The following is a 17179-nucleotide window of genomic DNA, read 5'->3' as shown; positions in this document are numbered from 1 at the left end:
TGTATGTAAATGTATCTGTTAAAAGAAAATTAACACGATGTCAAATTTCTGAGACATAACAATCTCTCGGCTCCCTCGTTAAGATGAAATTAATTAAAACACAAAGAGGCAAAGAAAATGTAAGACGTGACAGAAATGATTAAGAATTAACAATGTGTATGGCATAGAACTGTAGTATGCTTGACCAGCGGTGGCATGATTTGGGGTAGTTTTGTCTTCCCCTTTTACAAAGAAGCTTTGTGAATTAGACTCAAGATTTTGTTTACAGCGTGCATTTTCCCCAGTTCCCAGTTCCCTTTTTAGCAAAACAACAGCAGAAAGTAAAATGCATACAACCCATTCACTAGATGCACATGCCGTACCCTCTTTCATTTAACTGAATCCCACATTTTGAAATTACACTGTCAACAGATTACAAAAGTGTAATTTTTGACAAAATGTTTGATTTAATTATGTTTTTGTAGTTAAGCACGCAAAGAAAACTACATGCACATAACAAGAGACCCCTTACATATGACGTAACAAAGGGGGTATGTGGGATCAGTTCTTAGAGTTGTTAAATGTGGTGTCAGTAATTGGAGAAAAAAAACCTGGTGTACATTAGCCTAGTTTGCAATGGAGAGAACCCTTGCAATGATTGTTAACAGTAAAACTCATGGACTGCATAAAGACTGTGCAAGTCTAGCACATGTTCGCACATGTTTGAACACTGGAACCTATTAAAGGTAGGATCATTGTCTATTTTTTATTGATTTTTGTCGATTTATAGGAAAAATTGTCCAGAGAGATCGAACACGAACAGTCACCTGTGAAAGTTTTCAGTCTACGTACTTGTTGAGAAAACAGGAAAAAATGTCACTCGGGTATTTTCACCCCAACACGGTTCAGCGTCTCTAATAGCTGGTTTGAGGGCAGCATTCAAACGGGCACCACCAAATTTTCCAAAATTCGCCTGCAGGCAATGTTTGGAAATTCAACTTTTTTTTAACATACTTCCATTGATTTCTCATCAACAGGGGCACTTCAGGTGAAAATAATTCGCCAGGATGCTTATAACCATACAATTTTTAACAAGCAGACGATTTTTGGATTAAAGTTACACAATTTATTTTCAGAATCATTACCAAAGTATGACCCTACCTTTAAAGAGCGTCACTTTGTTTGCATATCAAAGTAAATTAACAATGCTATTTCCCCAAAATGTTCAAAAACGTACAAGACTTGCAGTCTATTGATACTGTTGGGGGTAAACTTTGCCTTGTTAATGAGGCATTCTGTGTGAGATTCAAGCAGCGTGTGGTTGTGTGATTCAGCCCCAAGGAGTTGTGTATGGTAATATACAGGCCTGACACTTCCTTCTTCTAAGGGCAAGGCAGGTTTCCCTTAGTAAAGGGCACCTTTTTAAGGGAAATTTTCAGTTATACTGTAACATTTCAAAGGGGCACAAAGGCCATGACCAAAGGCATAGAGGCAATTGCCCCAAGAAGTATCGGGCCTGCATGTCAATAATGTGACTGACTCTGGCAAAACCTTTAAACTTTAACCTGATTTTCTTCAATAAGAACTTGGCATTGAGAATGGAACGATGTCCCCCAAAAGTTTCAGATCTCCATCAGAATATACAGAAAATGCTCCATATATGATGATGTGAAAATCCTCATGCTGGCCCTTGGTGGTCAATTTTTGACATTTTATGGGCGTGTTGCTTTAATTGTTTGGCCAGAGTCGGTCTTATGGGTGGCGTGTCTGCAAGGGTTTTGAGTCACAGCTCATTGTGCTTAGCATGACAAATATCGTTATTGTAACTGCTTCATACTGCAACGTTTACTGTTACGGTTAGTGCCTTGGAAATAATGTATTAATGTATTTTTTAATTGAGGGCATGAGATGGGGGGGGGAGGGAGATGGGGGGGGGGGGGTTGAGATGGGATAGGGTTAACTCTAGAGCTGCCAACATTTGCCAAGGAGATTTTCAGATTTGTTCATCAGTACATGGAAAGATTGGTTTATTTTCAGGGAACTTTCTGCAGAATCAGGTCGAGTTGGCAGCTCTGTTAACTCCTGAAGCTTTGTGGTGACACATCTATAGCATGTTGTAAGTATATGGGTGCTGGGACTACCTCTACTTAACCCTTTTATTACCAAATTGTTTTGACATAAACATTTGCTGGTGACTGCGTTGTTTGACCACTGAAGTGTGAAGCACAAATTCTCGGAAAGCCATTTATACCAACGCTATTATTACTTTGAAGATATAGTTTTACATTGAAATAAGAAACAAAAAAGTTCTTATATGTACATGTACAATGTACTTGTTAAATTCCCTTTCATATAATCCAAAGAACATTGAGATAGGTCTATAAATGTCCAACTTCTTTGTCTGTGTTTTCTCAGTGTCATCTGTAAACTCAAAGATATTTTGTACTGCGCTCCATGCATTTGGCATAACATTTTGGATCTTTCCACTCTAATTTGATGGGATTGCTTTATTTTATCATCGTTAGAAAGATCTGATATTCTCTTTCAAACGATGGCAAGCTTGGGTATGGAGGGTGAACACAGACAAACCAAGAGCTTTATAACAAATGACCTTTTTGCTCAGTGAGGTTTTTGTTTATGCAATGACAAAAGTCGCCTAGATGGTAATGAAAGGGTTAATAACAAATAAAAATGGATGGCTAAATGTAGGTCGTTTGTCTTCCTTGTTTCCTAACCAACTTGATATTATATTTGACATTGGCTTCTCCAAATTAGATTAAAAACTACTCCAGTGATGCAATGCTGAAATTTAGTTGGGAAAATGAGATGTTAGCGAATGGCAAATTAATCAGAATTAAAAGAACGTAGCCGCATACAGTACACATTTACAAATGTTAGAATATATGCAAACTCCAGTTGTAAAACCTGAAGCATGTTTAAAACAACAACGAGTATAAATGAATGTTAGCTCCTCTACACATGCCAAAATAACACATGCATTAGGTTTTATGTCCAAACCAAAAATAGGGTAGGTCTATCTCTGATACTGCGCGGTTAATTTCAAATGACTCAGTATGATAAAACCAATAGAGTTATCAGAACTAGAGGGCGTTCAAAACCATGTGACAAAGCCCGACAAAAAGGATTTTTGCCAACTGAGAAAATAGCTGAACCTACCAGGTCATGAACCAGTTGACACAACCAACATTTTGTAAGTGGGCATCTGTAGGCAATTTACATGGGATTCGTGCCCATGGTGTGACAGTGATGCCTACATGTACAGGTCTCGATACCCATGGCACCCTGATGTGGTGACTTGTGCTTTTGCTTTGGTGCCCTCTGCAAGATTGCAATGCAAGTTAACATTTTCTTCCTAGAAGTGCTGTGCTCTTCGAGAGCAAAGTTCACAGCCTTTATATGTGTGTACATGTATAACAAGTGCGCCCTCTAGTTCTATTAATATATAACTCTACGATACAACCACTGCAAGTTTCTTCTCATGAACAAATAAACAAGAATCAGGAGAGAGTCGCCAGAACAGAGAGCGTTTTACAGAAGCCTACGCCATTCTGTCATTCCATAACAATCTACATAAGTGGATGATGTGAAAATGACAAGAGCAGTGGCACAAAGCAAGGCTGTTACCCACTACCACCAAAAATATTCACCAATATTTATTCCAGGGAGGGCACCTACTGTTTTTTCTTCCAAAAAATGTTCAACACCGAAATTTGCATCGTTCTGACCAACACTCTTCATCGGGCTACATTAAAAAACCAGGCCTGATACTTTATGGAGGCAACGAAGGCGATTGCCTCCATGCCCCCTAGTCATTGCCTTGGTGCCCTTCAAATGCTCCAAACAGAATTTATTATTTCCTCAAAGGGTGCCCTTCACCAGGGAGAAAATGCATTGGTACCCTTGCCCTTTCAAAAACAAAGAATACAGGGCTGGTAATGTAATGTATGTATCCTACGAGTACTACAATGTGTGCTTATGTTTTCACACTACAAGCTTCTTTTTAGCTGGTCTCTCTGCTGGTGGCATTTTAGCCACTTTAAAGCCATTATACACTTTCGGTAAACAGTATTGTCCAGGTCCCACACTTCGTGTATCACAACTTATATATAAAAAAACTCAATCGGACATCGGAGTCGGAAGAAAATAACGGGAAAACCCACTCCTGTTTTTGCGCGTTTCGCCGTGTTATGACATGTGTTTATAACAAATCCGTAATTCTCGCTAACGAGAATTTATATTGTTTTACCGTTTTCTCAAAAAGTAAAGCATTTCATGGGCTAATATTTCAAGAGAAGTCTTTCACCATTACCTTCTGTAAACCCTGTAAATTATTTGTAAATCTGTGAACTTTTTTTTTTTTTCTGTACCGAAAGGGTCCAATGGCTTTAAGAAAACCAAAGTGTAATTAAACCTATGAAAAAATTTGCAGAGGGTGGCATGTGCATCACAGTCAGGGCTGCAAACAGTTGCTGCATGGTCACTTTTGTCTCTAAAAGGTTCTTAAAGTACTTCTGACAGCATGTACTAACTTTGTTGTGAAGATTTTCTGTCTCTCTAACAAGCCATTTGCGAGTCTGATTTGAATAATGTCTGGTACAATGACTAGCTTTTTACACAAGACGTGCTACGTAAATTTCAAACACAGTGCGAAAGATCAAATCAGAAGAAACTAACAGAATGCCTGCCTTCATTCATCCACTTTCTTTGAGGGAATGGGGGCAGAAAACTTAAAGACGGGAAACTTTTCCATCAATGCATTCTTTTGTTTTTTTGGCAGTAAATGAGGCATGCAGTGACACTTGCAAATATGAATCTCATGTGCAAATAAACCAGATCACAAACATTGCATGATGTGGGAGGAAGTTATCTGCAAGACCAACTTGGGACATTTTCAGGAAAACAAAAATCAACAAAAATCAACAAAAACAATGCATTCCATTGGATTAGATGATTTCAGTGGACGGAGAGAGAGTACATGTACTATAGGATGGATAGTTTTGTTAGTATGTATTTTTAACTCGTAGCTTTAAAGCAAAACATTTGGCCGTGTCTGAAAATGAGAGCTTCGGCTGGTACTCTGACTGCCCCCTACCAAGCTGGCAGGGAACCAGTTTCATAAAGCAAATAAATCTGCTCCTTCAAAAACAAGCAGAAACAGACACCAGCCAAAATGACATGCAGTATGCAAGGAAATAACTGGTGCCCAGGTTGTTCTTTGCTGAGCAAAATTTTATGCATTGGCATCATTGACATCTAAGAGGTAAAAGGATGACGAAAAAAAGAATTCACACATTTGTATGCGCGGCCCACATGTTTGGCCAATAAAAGGCTGCTTTTTAACCTCTAGGTGAGGGCCCCCTACTGATATGACATCAGCGCATAAGGTCTATTACCAGCTTTATGAGATGGGCTACATCCATCGCACCGCCAAAGCCACTCCCATCAGACACAGCCCAACTCTGGCCAATCTATCGCACTGTTCTGCCGCTATCAGGAAAAGCTAAAACCCTAAGCTACCACAAGAAAGACAGCTCTCATCACCAAGCCCTAAATCATGCTTCTCTATTCCCTTTCCAACCAAACCCTGCCTCGGAACCCCAGTACTCTAAGACAGCTCCCTTTGAAACCACACTCAAAGAAAAGTTTTTTTTTTTTTGCTTGTGCGTCTTGAAAGAACAAACACTAGTGCCTTTGCGTGGTCAAACGAATACTGCAGTACTCACCCCATTCCATGCTGTGCCAATACTCACTTCCTCGGCGCCGTCATGTTTCTCGTACGACACGCTGTCCGTGCTCTCTCTCCGCGACCCTGAGCCGCCACTGCTGCGCCGATGGTCGTGTTTGCTGCGGTCTCTTTGGCTGGCTTCATGGCGTGGGACATCGGTGGAGAGATCTTTCGTCAGGAGTTCTCGCACTTTGGATTCTTTAACTGCATCCATCGCCTTCAAGTTACGATTACAAAAAAAAATTGAATGACAATGACAAAAATATTTTAGGCACACAATGTCTAGATCATTCATTCAGTTTAAGCAGGGCTCGAAATTATCACTTGAACTCTTAACCTACAAACAGTACTCCCTATTTTGAGTTATTTAGAGGAGGTCGTTAACTTACGTTCTTTCGGGACCTTAACGCGCATTCTTCCAGGATCTCGGCAGCTTCGTATTTACCCTGTCGTCTATAGAGGGCGCCAAGGTTCTTCAGAGTTGTCGTCACTGTGGGGCTACTACTGCAATGTGGGAAAAGATCCAATAAAAAATGAGTAAGTGAGAATACTTTTTCGATCCGTATAAAAAAAACTGAATTGATTCGCGATATTGTGTTTTGCTTGGCATTTACGATCGCTGCTTTGGCTAACTGGTCTTAACCCTAACTCACTGAACCCTAAAATTGTATGGGTTTGGTGTGATTAGGGTTAAGATCATTCTCTCCGCTTTGTGAACAATCTAACCCTGCCTTGCGCCATCATTGTTCAAACTATTCTTCATAATGAAGGTACCCATAATCAGAGAAAATATCCAAAACCGACTACAAAATCTTTTAAGTAAAAAGTACATGTAGGCCTAAACGGAATATTTCATACAATCCTGTAATTAATCAAATCAATAATATTATTTGGGTTTTGACCATACATAAATGTGTGAATGAGCTTTGTACTGAATGCTCCTCCCCCACCCCTACCCATGAGTTTTGTGGGTGGAAAATCTACTAACATATTACTCGGGTGGGATTCGAACCCATGACCTCCGCAATTCTAGAGTAGGTCTTAATCCCTAAATCACTGACATGACCGCTCAATGAGAAGCCAGTTCAAATCCCTTAAGCACTGAAAACTGTGAACATTTTACAGACGCCACCCTGATGCAATTATGACATATATAAAATTTTAGAAGATTTCCATATTGTTTTTGCCCCCATAATATGCTTAGCTCAATGAAATTGCTTGACAAACTCTCTTTAGAAGCTACCTCTACCTATTGAGAAGAAGAAACTACATGCAGCCAAAATGGTAGAGATGACAATAATCGGTTTAAAAACAACAAGAAGTAAAGTCACCCCAACCCCAACACCATCGTCTGGTACCTCATATTCACTACCTGAGAAAAAGCAGCATGCAAACGTGTAACTACGCTGTAGAAGTATTCCCCCACTTGGGGGGAAAAATGAACAGCCTACCTGAGTAGAGATATTCCGCCACCTACTTGTAATCTAACACTCAACGAGGACAAGATACAAAAACATTCAGACTTGGACACAAGACTACATAAAGATCGCAGAGGAATGTGCGGGGAATATACCTGTACCTGTCAACTTTGGCTGCCTTATGCCAGCCACCATATTCACCGTACGGAGCATTGTCCTTAAACTTTCCCTAAGTAACAATGACAAGGGGGGAAATAGAAACAAAAAAGGAGGAAAAAAACATTCATATGTTAGAAGTGTTGTTGGTATGTCTTTATCAAACGGCGGATGTGAGCTGATGGGACATGTTAAGTACAAGCCATTAGGATGTGTGATATTATAAACCCCTCGCATTGGCCGCCATCTTTGATGTAAACCAATCATGTCAATGGACTGTGAAGGGACTAATTTAGGCTTGTGAAGTTATATAGACGATGTGACCTGTGACATCACATGTTTACAAAAGAGCCACCGAGCCTGGACTTCCTGCAAGCTTGATTTGTACACAGCTCAATGGAAGAAAACATCTTAATATATCTGATGAAGATTGCACATTCTAATTTTCTAACTTGTTTTCAACTTTTAATATGATTAGAGGGGGCACATCACAAATCTTGTTAAACTGTTATTTTTAGAACTCTTGGATTTTCCCATATGACCAGTGCATTATCTTGTTAGAAAACCCAAGAATGTACATTATCACACTTATAGTAAACAACGGTCACATGGTCTGTACAATGTGTTTATTGACCTAATTCACCTGACGCCATCATCACAGCAGACATATCCTTCCTGTCAGTAGCGCCGTTATTTGCAGAAAGTACTCCCTGTCAACAAGATTTATCTCCATCCAGCATATAATGTGCATCAAAACAGAAGTAAACTTTATACAACAGTGTTCTGTGTCAAAAGATTTCCCTCAACAGACAAGTGAAACTTCAGTATACTTCCAATCAGTGGCCCCCTTAATGTAATTTGCAAAATGTGCTCTCTCGTCAAAAACATTTTTTGAGCAATGGGTGCAACGTCAATACAAAATATGCAAAAAACGTTCTGTGTCACCTCTGCATCAAGCAAACATCTTTCCGTCAACAGGCAAGTAAACTGTCAGCTTATAATGGTCTTTGTGTTAGGTGTCAACAATGGAAAAAAAAGATTGAGCATACAGTGCGCTTTTGGTAAACTTTTCCCCTTATGATTGTGTACAAAACAAACATACATGTAACAAACCCTACCTTCTCCTGCCTCTCCTCAGCCTGCATCCATATGGGCTTACTATCCTTGTCATCCGTGCCGCCAAACTCCCGCTCATGAGCCCTGGTTAAGACCTGCTTGTAAAGCGTCTCCGCTGCCTTGTACTTCCCTTGCTTCAGGTACGCCGAGGCCAGGTTGTTCTTCGTCTTGGCAACGTTAGGGTCGTCTGGACCTAGTTTAGTCTCATAGATCTCCAGAGCACGCTTGTAGTACCATTCCACCTAAAGAGCCAATCAGGTCCAGAAAGGTAAAACATTTAGTACATGTAGTGCACACAGCTTTGAAGTCCTTTCCAAGTCCTTTTCACTGATCTTGCTGGTCCAGTAAAAATGTTTCATAAAGTACAAGTGGATTTTCTTCCCAGACTACCCCTACCAAATCCAAGTCTGTCCCGGGCCAATATGGCTTATCAGACCTATGTTTGCATCAGGTTTCCTTGGCATAATAACAATAATAATAATAATAATAACAATGATGAACATTTCTAGTGCGCCATGTCTGTCAATGATGACACTCCTGGTGCAAAAAACAAGAACTCTGCTAATACACAATGACACAAGACAACCAAAAGTTTTGAGGCTATTGTTAACGAAATAGATATGTTTTGAGATGATTTTTGAATTTGGAAAAAATATCTGCTTTTCTGAGTTGAAGCGACTGAGAATATTTCTATTCCCCCCGCAAAGGATGCCAGTCCATTGCAAGTTACTCCCCAACTCTCACCGGTACCCATTTGTTCGAGTGGGTGGTAGAAGCACTGACCAGAGGCCAATTTCACAAAGATCTAAGATTGATTGTAACTGCAAATCAATCGTAGTTGCTAAGTTAAGTGTGATATCACAATACAAATCACTATGGTGATACTTAAAATTTGTCACGCTTTTATTGCTTTGTGAAATCAAACCAAGGCCAGGATTCAAACCCACATTCTGTACACTACAGAACCTGAGTCTACTGCCCTAAACCACTCGGCCATGACACCCAACAAACTGAAAGTATATCCCACAAATTGCAAATGTATGCTGATTCTCCTCAAGGCAAGGACCTGAACGTGGACAACTTAATGAGAAGCCGAGACTCAAGTGTCAATTTTAATACAATCTGAATTACCTCTTCATATTTGCCTTGGTTCTGACAGAGGAGTGCAAGGTTGTTCAGTTGCTTGGCGACATCCGGGTGTCCCGTTCCGAGCACCTATAAACCAGAAATTGAATTAGTATTGAAGTCAAACCAACACAGATCAAGAGAAATGTTCAATATGCAATGAAAGGTAATACAAGTACTTAAAATGCACATTAAAGGGTGTATGTACTTTTTGTAGGACAAAAAGCACAATGTCCACAGATTTACACTAAACTTACACGGTTTGAAGATAATGATAGTAGAAAGCTTCCCTAAAAATATTACTTGCTAAGGTGCTGCAGTTTTTGAGAAATGAGTAAAACAATGTCATGAAAATAATTTTCGTCTCACTGATCATTAGACGAAAATAATTTTTGCATGTAAAAACGTATTTTCGCTACATTGTTTTACTCATTTCTCAAAAACTACAGCAACTCAGCATCTTTTATTTCAAGGTACGCTTTCTACTGTAATTATCTTCAAACGGTGTAAGTTTAATGTAAATCTGTGGACATTGTGTTTTGTGTTACAAATAGTACCCAAATCCTTTAATACAAATATTAATGATAGTTGGTTCTTATATAGCACACATCCTAGTAGCTAGATCAAGGCCTTTACGGCAGCAGCCCAATGGCGCTCAGACCCATTTGTGACTAATTAATAATAGTAATACTAGGTTCTTATAAATGGCCCTTTATCACACCCCTACAGGGGCGTCTCAAAGTGCTCAGAATGTTTTCCTGCAAGGTATGCGGAGCTACCTTTTGAAGTATGTGATCAATTCCTTTAAAGCACTATGTAATAAGGTGGCTTAATATGCTGCCGATCTGGGGCCAATAGCTTGCTTATTTTACACATGTTACTGGCCAAAATTTCATGCCATGTACATTGCTTGTGACTGGTATTTAGCTGTTGTTTACTTAGCATAACAATTGAGTGGAGTCTTGGCCGGTAATCTGATTTTACTAAGCAAGGATTTTATTGCTTAAGCAAAATTTTGTGCTTAAGCAGCTCTATGGAATTGGGCCCAGACTAGGAACACCGGGGCGAATCCCTTCTCTTTACGATAAGTAACTAGGTTCTTTCTAACACACAGGGCCTACAGCTGGTCCCATCCGAAGAACGCAGCAATACTGGTTAAGAGACTCAAACCCACACTCTGCTGATCAGAAACACCAGAGCTTGAGTCCGGTGTTCTTTTCCGCTCGACCACGACACGCCATGTGAAAGCGCAGAATAATGATCTATATGGATTTGTTTACCTTTTCCCTAATCTCCAGAGCTCTCTTGCACAGCGGCTCAGCCTCCTTGTACTTGGCCCTCTTACCATACAGCACAGCAAGGTTATTTAACGTCGCTGCAACCTACAAGTAGTGAAAACAGTCGTTGTTAGACAGCAAAGTACATGTACTCTCTAAATACATGTATGCCATGCGTAAACTAGATTATAATAAAGTCTTGTAATATGACTTGCTAGTCACTGCTCAAATATGAATTCCTCAGACAGTTGCTACTTGTACATGTCCAAAGCTTGGGGGCAAGCTTTTGTACAGAAACCTCCAGATGGGTGAGGCCTTGTACCATTGTGCCACACGAATTTCAAAATTGTGTATGGGTGTTCGCTGTCTCTTAAACCCGCGAGCTTTCTAAACCATGGTCGTTGAGAGTGAAATCACATTCCCGTTATATAATCACAAATTTGCGTAGTGTGAAATGAATCCGTGCGATGAAATCACCACGGACCGGCGTAATAAACAACCGGGATCAAGACCTCCTCCAGCAATCGCAACCCTGTTTAGAATCGCCGAGATCACTCGTGTGAAACGACACTTACATTTTATAACTACTCAAATTTAGCAGTTAACCTGTGACTAAGCAAGTTGTTCCAGATGTTATTCAAATCTAAATTTAATTTTACTTAACGCAGCTGCGACCTACAAGTAGTGAAAACAGTGATTGTTTTTGTTTTTGTGAGGGACTCCAATGTACGCAGAGCTCATTGCAGTACAAAGGCTCTAATCTACGAAATTTATACGACTAGGGCAAACAATTACAAAACCTAATGTAATAAACAAACTATACAGAGACATATGAAACAAAATAATGCAGGGCAAGCTTGGGAGACTGTTCCAGAATGTGAGGCCAGCATGATGGAAAAAAACTGCAGTCAGGGATAGGGATATGGGAACTTGAAGAAGGGAGGAATCTCATGACCTTAGTCTCAAGGTTTGTACTTACGGCTGGATGATCAGGTCCGAGGGTCTTCTCTCTGATAGCGAGGGCATCATGTAATAAATTACCAGCCTCCTTGTATTTATTCTGATCTCTGTACGGAAACAATAATAATAACATCGAAGTCTTATTTAGTGAGAACGGTTAAGTGTTTGTCTGTTTGTTTGTTTGTTTCTTACGATGATCTTTCTGTTCAGGGTAGTTTGCAAACTCTCATACAAACATTGGTTTAATGTCAATGATTATGAACTGCACGAATCAAGAAGCTGTGATTCAGTAACTAGACGACAATACTTATCCTAGTCATTGTGAAACCAGGGGCTAGCTTGGTAGGATTCGAACCTACAACCTTGTGATTGCAAGTCCTGCGGTCTAACCACTTGACCATGGAGACATTGTGTAGGCTTGGGCGACTTGTGAAATTTACTACTCGACTAGTCACGCAATATAACATTCACGCTGAAAGGATTGAAGGATTATGTCACTGATGTCTGATTGTGTTTCGTAAGTAAATTAAGTTGTTGTGAATAGTCATGAGCAATGCAAGCAGGGAGACTATTTTTGTAGTAGGCAAGGTGTCACGATTAATCGAGTAATTGAAAAACGGTAGTCGCGACTCGACTAAACAATCAATAGTCGCCACTTCGACAGTAGTCACACTAGTCGCCCAGGCTTAACATTGTGTGTTCATGTATATCAGTCAACCCACCTGTAGACCAGTGCAAGTATGTTAAGCATCGTGGCCACGTCTGGATGATCGTGACCTGATGTCTTCTCCAGATCCTCCAAGGCTTGCTTGCAGAGTGGCACGGCGACCTCGTAACGTCCCTGCGACGCATACTGGATGACAAGATTATGTAGAGTGCGTAGTCTGGCTGGGATCTCGTAGCCGCCTGCTGCGGCTGCCGCAGCACCTGGACTGGCCTGCTGCTGCGGGTATTGGTCTGTTGGCAAACAAAACAAAAAGTTGTTCCAATTAAATTAATTTCATCTTACTAGAAACAGGTGTTGAATTTTGAATTACTCTCCTCAGGATGACTGGTCTTGACATTGCGAAATTCACTCTATACTTTACTAGATACTTTATTGTTATTATAAATTATTATAGTATTTTGGGTAATGAAACCAAGGATGCCTTTTAAGTAAACTTAATTGCTGTAGCTTGCAAGCCTGAGGAAACCTATAAACAAGGTTGCTTGTTATGAGAACTTTCCTTAGCTCCCTGGGGAGTACACTGCAAACACAATATCAACCTCTACCCTCGCAGGTGCCCGACTACCTCATGGTGAAGAGAAGCAATTATACAGTAGTAAACCCTATTGCTCAATAACCAAGTGTCATGACCAGGATTCGAACCCATACTCTAATGACTTAACAACCACAACTTAAATATGATGCTGCTAAACCACTCAGCCAGTCATGACACCATACATGTACATGTATACAAATTATTAGTAAGTTTATAAATCTAAATCGTTTCTTAATCCAACCCCCACACAATACTTGTTTGCTCGTGATCAGACGACGGATAAGACAGTCCACCAAATCAATTCCACTGTCTCGGCACCTGCTCTTACAACTGAGTCTGCATCTTGCAGGTTAATTTAATACACTTTCCCCCAATGCAGCCCGCACCTGCATCTTTACACATGTACTTATAATACATGACGGCACCATCCGTCCGAGCGACTAGATCGAGATGACGGCATCCTCCGACCGACCGATTAGATTGAGAATTCAGTCTGCTCAAGGTTGCTTCATATTGACTTGCCTAAGGGGGAAGGATAGGATCCGAAATTACGTATTGTAGAAAGCTTTATGTACACGTCGAATTTAACACTAATCTAATAAGATGATCATTACTGGTTCATGTACAATTCAATCAATGATTTCGACCGCGACTGAGGAAACTAGTTTTGTAATGGAAGGTTTTCTTTACGTTATAATAATAATAATAATAATATTACCAGGTCCTTATAAAGCCCTTTATCACACCCCTAGGGGCATATTCAATGCGTTTAGTATTTTTTCTTGCAAGGTATAAAGTGGAGCTAAATGTAGGATTTTGGAAGTATGATACCTAAAATCATATAGTTTATACTTATAATGGTTAACATGTACAAGGTGTTATAGTTAGCCCAAATGTTCACAGATTTGTTATTTTATGCACAAGTTGGGATCATCAAGAGTGAGTACTGGTCTTTGACAACTATCTTAAGTGTCCAGTGCCTTTAATCTGTTAATCGTTAGTTCAGTGCCTTTTCACTATGCCACTAAACAAGGTAGCCAAGTAGACTTTCGTTATAAATCCTTTCAACAAATACTCCAAAACCATTCTCGTTTGATTTTTTCAGATTTTTTACATGGCCCGTGATCAATCAGTTGCTCACAACATAATCCAACCAGGAAAGGTTAATTGATTTCCTACAAGGCCCCAGAACAAACACATTCAGTTGATCGACACGCTGGTTAAAATAATCAGAATCCATGAGCTGAAATGAGATTCGCTTTCTCGGCACAGACTCTAAGATGAATCACTGTCTTACAAGATCTTGTAGGGATGAATATTTCAATGGTTGAGTTGCTTAACTAGCTCAAAATAAAAAAATCTCTAGGTCGTGTCTGAAATGGAGTACAGCTATTGCTAGATTTCCGCGTCATCATGTGTTGAAGTATAGGACGTCCTCAGCAACACCTTAAGTCAGAGCCGTAGCCGCCAATTCTGGTCTGACCTTTGTTATTCTTCCAACAAATAATCCCAAAACATGAATGTTTGATTTTCCAGATCTTGTACAAGGGTCCGCCTTAGAATCAGTAAAGTTGAACTAACCAAACATAATCCATCAAGGAACTGATGAAAGGTTAATAGAATTCCTATACAGGTCCCCAGAACAAACACGTTCGGTTGATCGACACGTTAACCGCACGCTGGTTATAATAATCAGAACCCATGAGCTGAAATGAGATTCACTTCCTCGGCACAGACTCTAATAGTCCTTTCCCACGAAAGCACTTCAGCATGGGTCCCTTGCTAAATTATAGCCTGGTTGTAGAAATTTACAAAAATGTACCTTGTGTGAAAGGACAACCATTTTTCTTCTGTCCAAGTTCTCTTGCAAAATCTTGTCAAAACATTGCTACATTTTACAACCATGCTAAAATTAAGCGAGGACCCCAGTTAAATTGCTGTCGTGTGAATAGCACTTTAGCTGACATCCCTGTCTTACAAGAAGATCGATCTTGTAGGGAGGAATATTTCACTGGTTGAGTTGCCAAGCTTCCCCCTTGGGGAGATTGAGCTGTATTCTCCCCCTAGCGTTCACGGAAAACTGTTGACCATGAAATTTGGGTTAATTAGACCCCAGGAGGAGAAAGACTTAGTGCAGGAATCGGATTTGAGTTTAGTGATCAGGGCCCAATTTCAAAGCTCTGCTTACCACCGTATTTTGCGCTTACGATCATCATTCACCATTCGCTGCTTACTGTGCAAGAAGTGCCTAATTTCTGTACCAGCTGTGTACGCAAAACATGCTTCCAGAACATGCACACAAGTACACATGCGTACAAGCAAAACTCCCTGCTAATCCGTGAAATGCGCTTGACATAAGTGCGGAATTCCCTGCTAACTGTAAGCGCCTATTCTTTGCTTACGGTAAGCAAAGGCATGAAATTGGGCCACCACATTCTACTTGAAATTTGGGTTAATATTTAAATTAATATGGGTTAATCAGAGTCGAACAATCTTATCGAGACAGTACAATAATCGGGAGAAATTCAGAACCACATTCAACATACTAGGAGCAAAGTATTTTGTATTTCAAGTAACAATTGTTTTAAACCAAAGGACACAAACAGATGTACAATTGTATTGCCAATAATAAAGGAAAAACAACTGGCGGTGTGGTTTGAAATACAAGTCAAGGCAATTACTGGTGAAGTGCTGTAGATGCTGATGAAACTTTCACTGCCCTAACACTAAACAGCCGACTAATTACACCTGTCTGGAACATTTGAAATGACTGTCAATTAGGCCAAATAAAAAAATAAAACAGTTTCTCGTACCCAACTGCTTCTTTATACAACAGTCGCCTCGGCCATTAAACAAATATTGTATAAAATACTTCTGAAAACACAAATTTATCACGGAAGACATTTTTCACTGCCTCTCTTGTTTCAGTAACCGGATGGATGGAAGACAAATATCCTGAAAAAATGGCTTGCAGGTCTAGTGGGTCCCCCTTATTCTAGATCTGGAACCTTTCTGTTCAGATGTTACAATTCAGAAGGTTTACAGACTCTGTAATTTTACCTTTAACGTACAATTACCCATAGAGTTGTCGCCGTACCTAGTCAGGGTCAAGGTGGGGTGCCCCAGCAGTTGCCATGTTCAGGGTGCTTAGACTTATCGTCTGAGAGTCGTGTGCCGCGCACACATGCTTGTGCACATTTCAATTGTTTATCATCAAAGATGGCGGTAAATGCAACGGGTCTACATCAGTTAATGGATCTTGTGGGGAAAACATGTCTTATAAGTTCTTGGATTTCTAAAAATAAAGGTTATCAGGACAAGAAACTGTTGATTTTTAATTGACCTTATACCGGTAAGTTGAAGCAGATGCTGAAAGATGACTCAGTATTCATTAAACTTGGGTCATAAAAAATATCAAGGTTATGCAAAACAGCATTTCTACACAAACTGCAATCAACACAAGACACATGAGCTTCAAGATCATTGCGTATGTCTATCGCTCATCCAAAGGCACTTAACTAACTAAAGGATTAGGTCTCATAATTCAAGTGTAGTCCCACATACTTTGCAGGAAATACTGTATGTTACAGCGCCAGGAGCGTCACTGAGTGACGGATAGAGACGCTATAAGAAGCCACTATCATTATTATCATCACAGAAGCTGTACTTGAGAACATTATAATACATGTACTTCAGGCATGCAACTTTTTAACTGAGTGTTAGTTGTCAGATGCAAAGCATGTCATATCTTTTAAGACTGTTTATGTACATGTAGCATTTGCATGGAAGCTAAGAAAATCATGCAATTTTTAACACAGAGAACCCAGTTCTTATTTTTTAGAGTTTGCCTTAATTTATTAAGTGGTAACTTGTGATCAAGCACCTCATTGTACCAGACAATATTCAAATCGAACACATAAATGGCTTATTCTCCATCTTACACCTTCAGCGGGAGTCTGTCATCTTTGCTAAGGGCCTTGTCTTATAAAGCTATTTTTACGTAGGCATCTTAAAGGTAACCACCTACACTCCATTTCAAATACATTACGTAAACACTTCAGTTCCACAAGATCCACACGTAGACGTAGCCATCCTTCAAGAAAATTATGTCAACTGTGAAATGGACTGCTTTTTCCATCC

General features: G+C 39.9%; 1 protein-coding gene across 8 annotated transcripts in view; it reads right to left on the bottom strand.

Moving 5' to 3' along the window:
- LOC117294710 (kinesin light chain-like) overlaps positions 1–17179 on the bottom strand; it is a 53280-nt gene that overhangs the window by 18528 nt on the left and 17573 nt on the right. For 5 of the 8 annotated variants that reach the window (XM_033777233.1, XM_033777254.1, XM_033777225.1 and 2 more), the window contains exons 5-12: positions 12500–12734; positions 11797–11884; positions 10821–10922; positions 9547–9630; positions 8418–8657; positions 7299–7372; positions 6115–6229; positions 5724–5942 (exon numbers count right to left, since the gene is read on the bottom strand). In XM_033777233.1, coding sequence (XP_033633124.1) covers positions 5724–5942; positions 6115–6229; positions 7299–7372; positions 8418–8657; positions 9547–9630; positions 10821–10922; positions 11797–11884; positions 12500–12734 — 1157 coding nt within the window. The remainder of the gene's footprint in view (positions 1–5723; positions 5943–6114; positions 6230–7298; positions 7373–8417; positions 8658–9546; positions 9631–10820; positions 10923–11796; positions 11885–12499; positions 12735–17179) is intronic. The other 3 variants (XM_033777240.1, XM_033777269.1, XM_033777265.1) reach the window with 1 other exon arrangement.

Source organism: Asterias rubens, chromosome 1 (genome assembly GCF_902459465.1).
Source record: "Asterias rubens chromosome 1, eAstRub1.3, whole genome shotgun sequence".
Taxonomy (NCBI): Eukaryota; Metazoa; Echinodermata; class Asteroidea; order Forcipulatida; family Asteriidae; genus Asterias; species Asterias rubens.
Note: the sequence above shows the minus strand (reverse complement) of the source record. Positions and strands in the feature narration are given on the sequence as shown.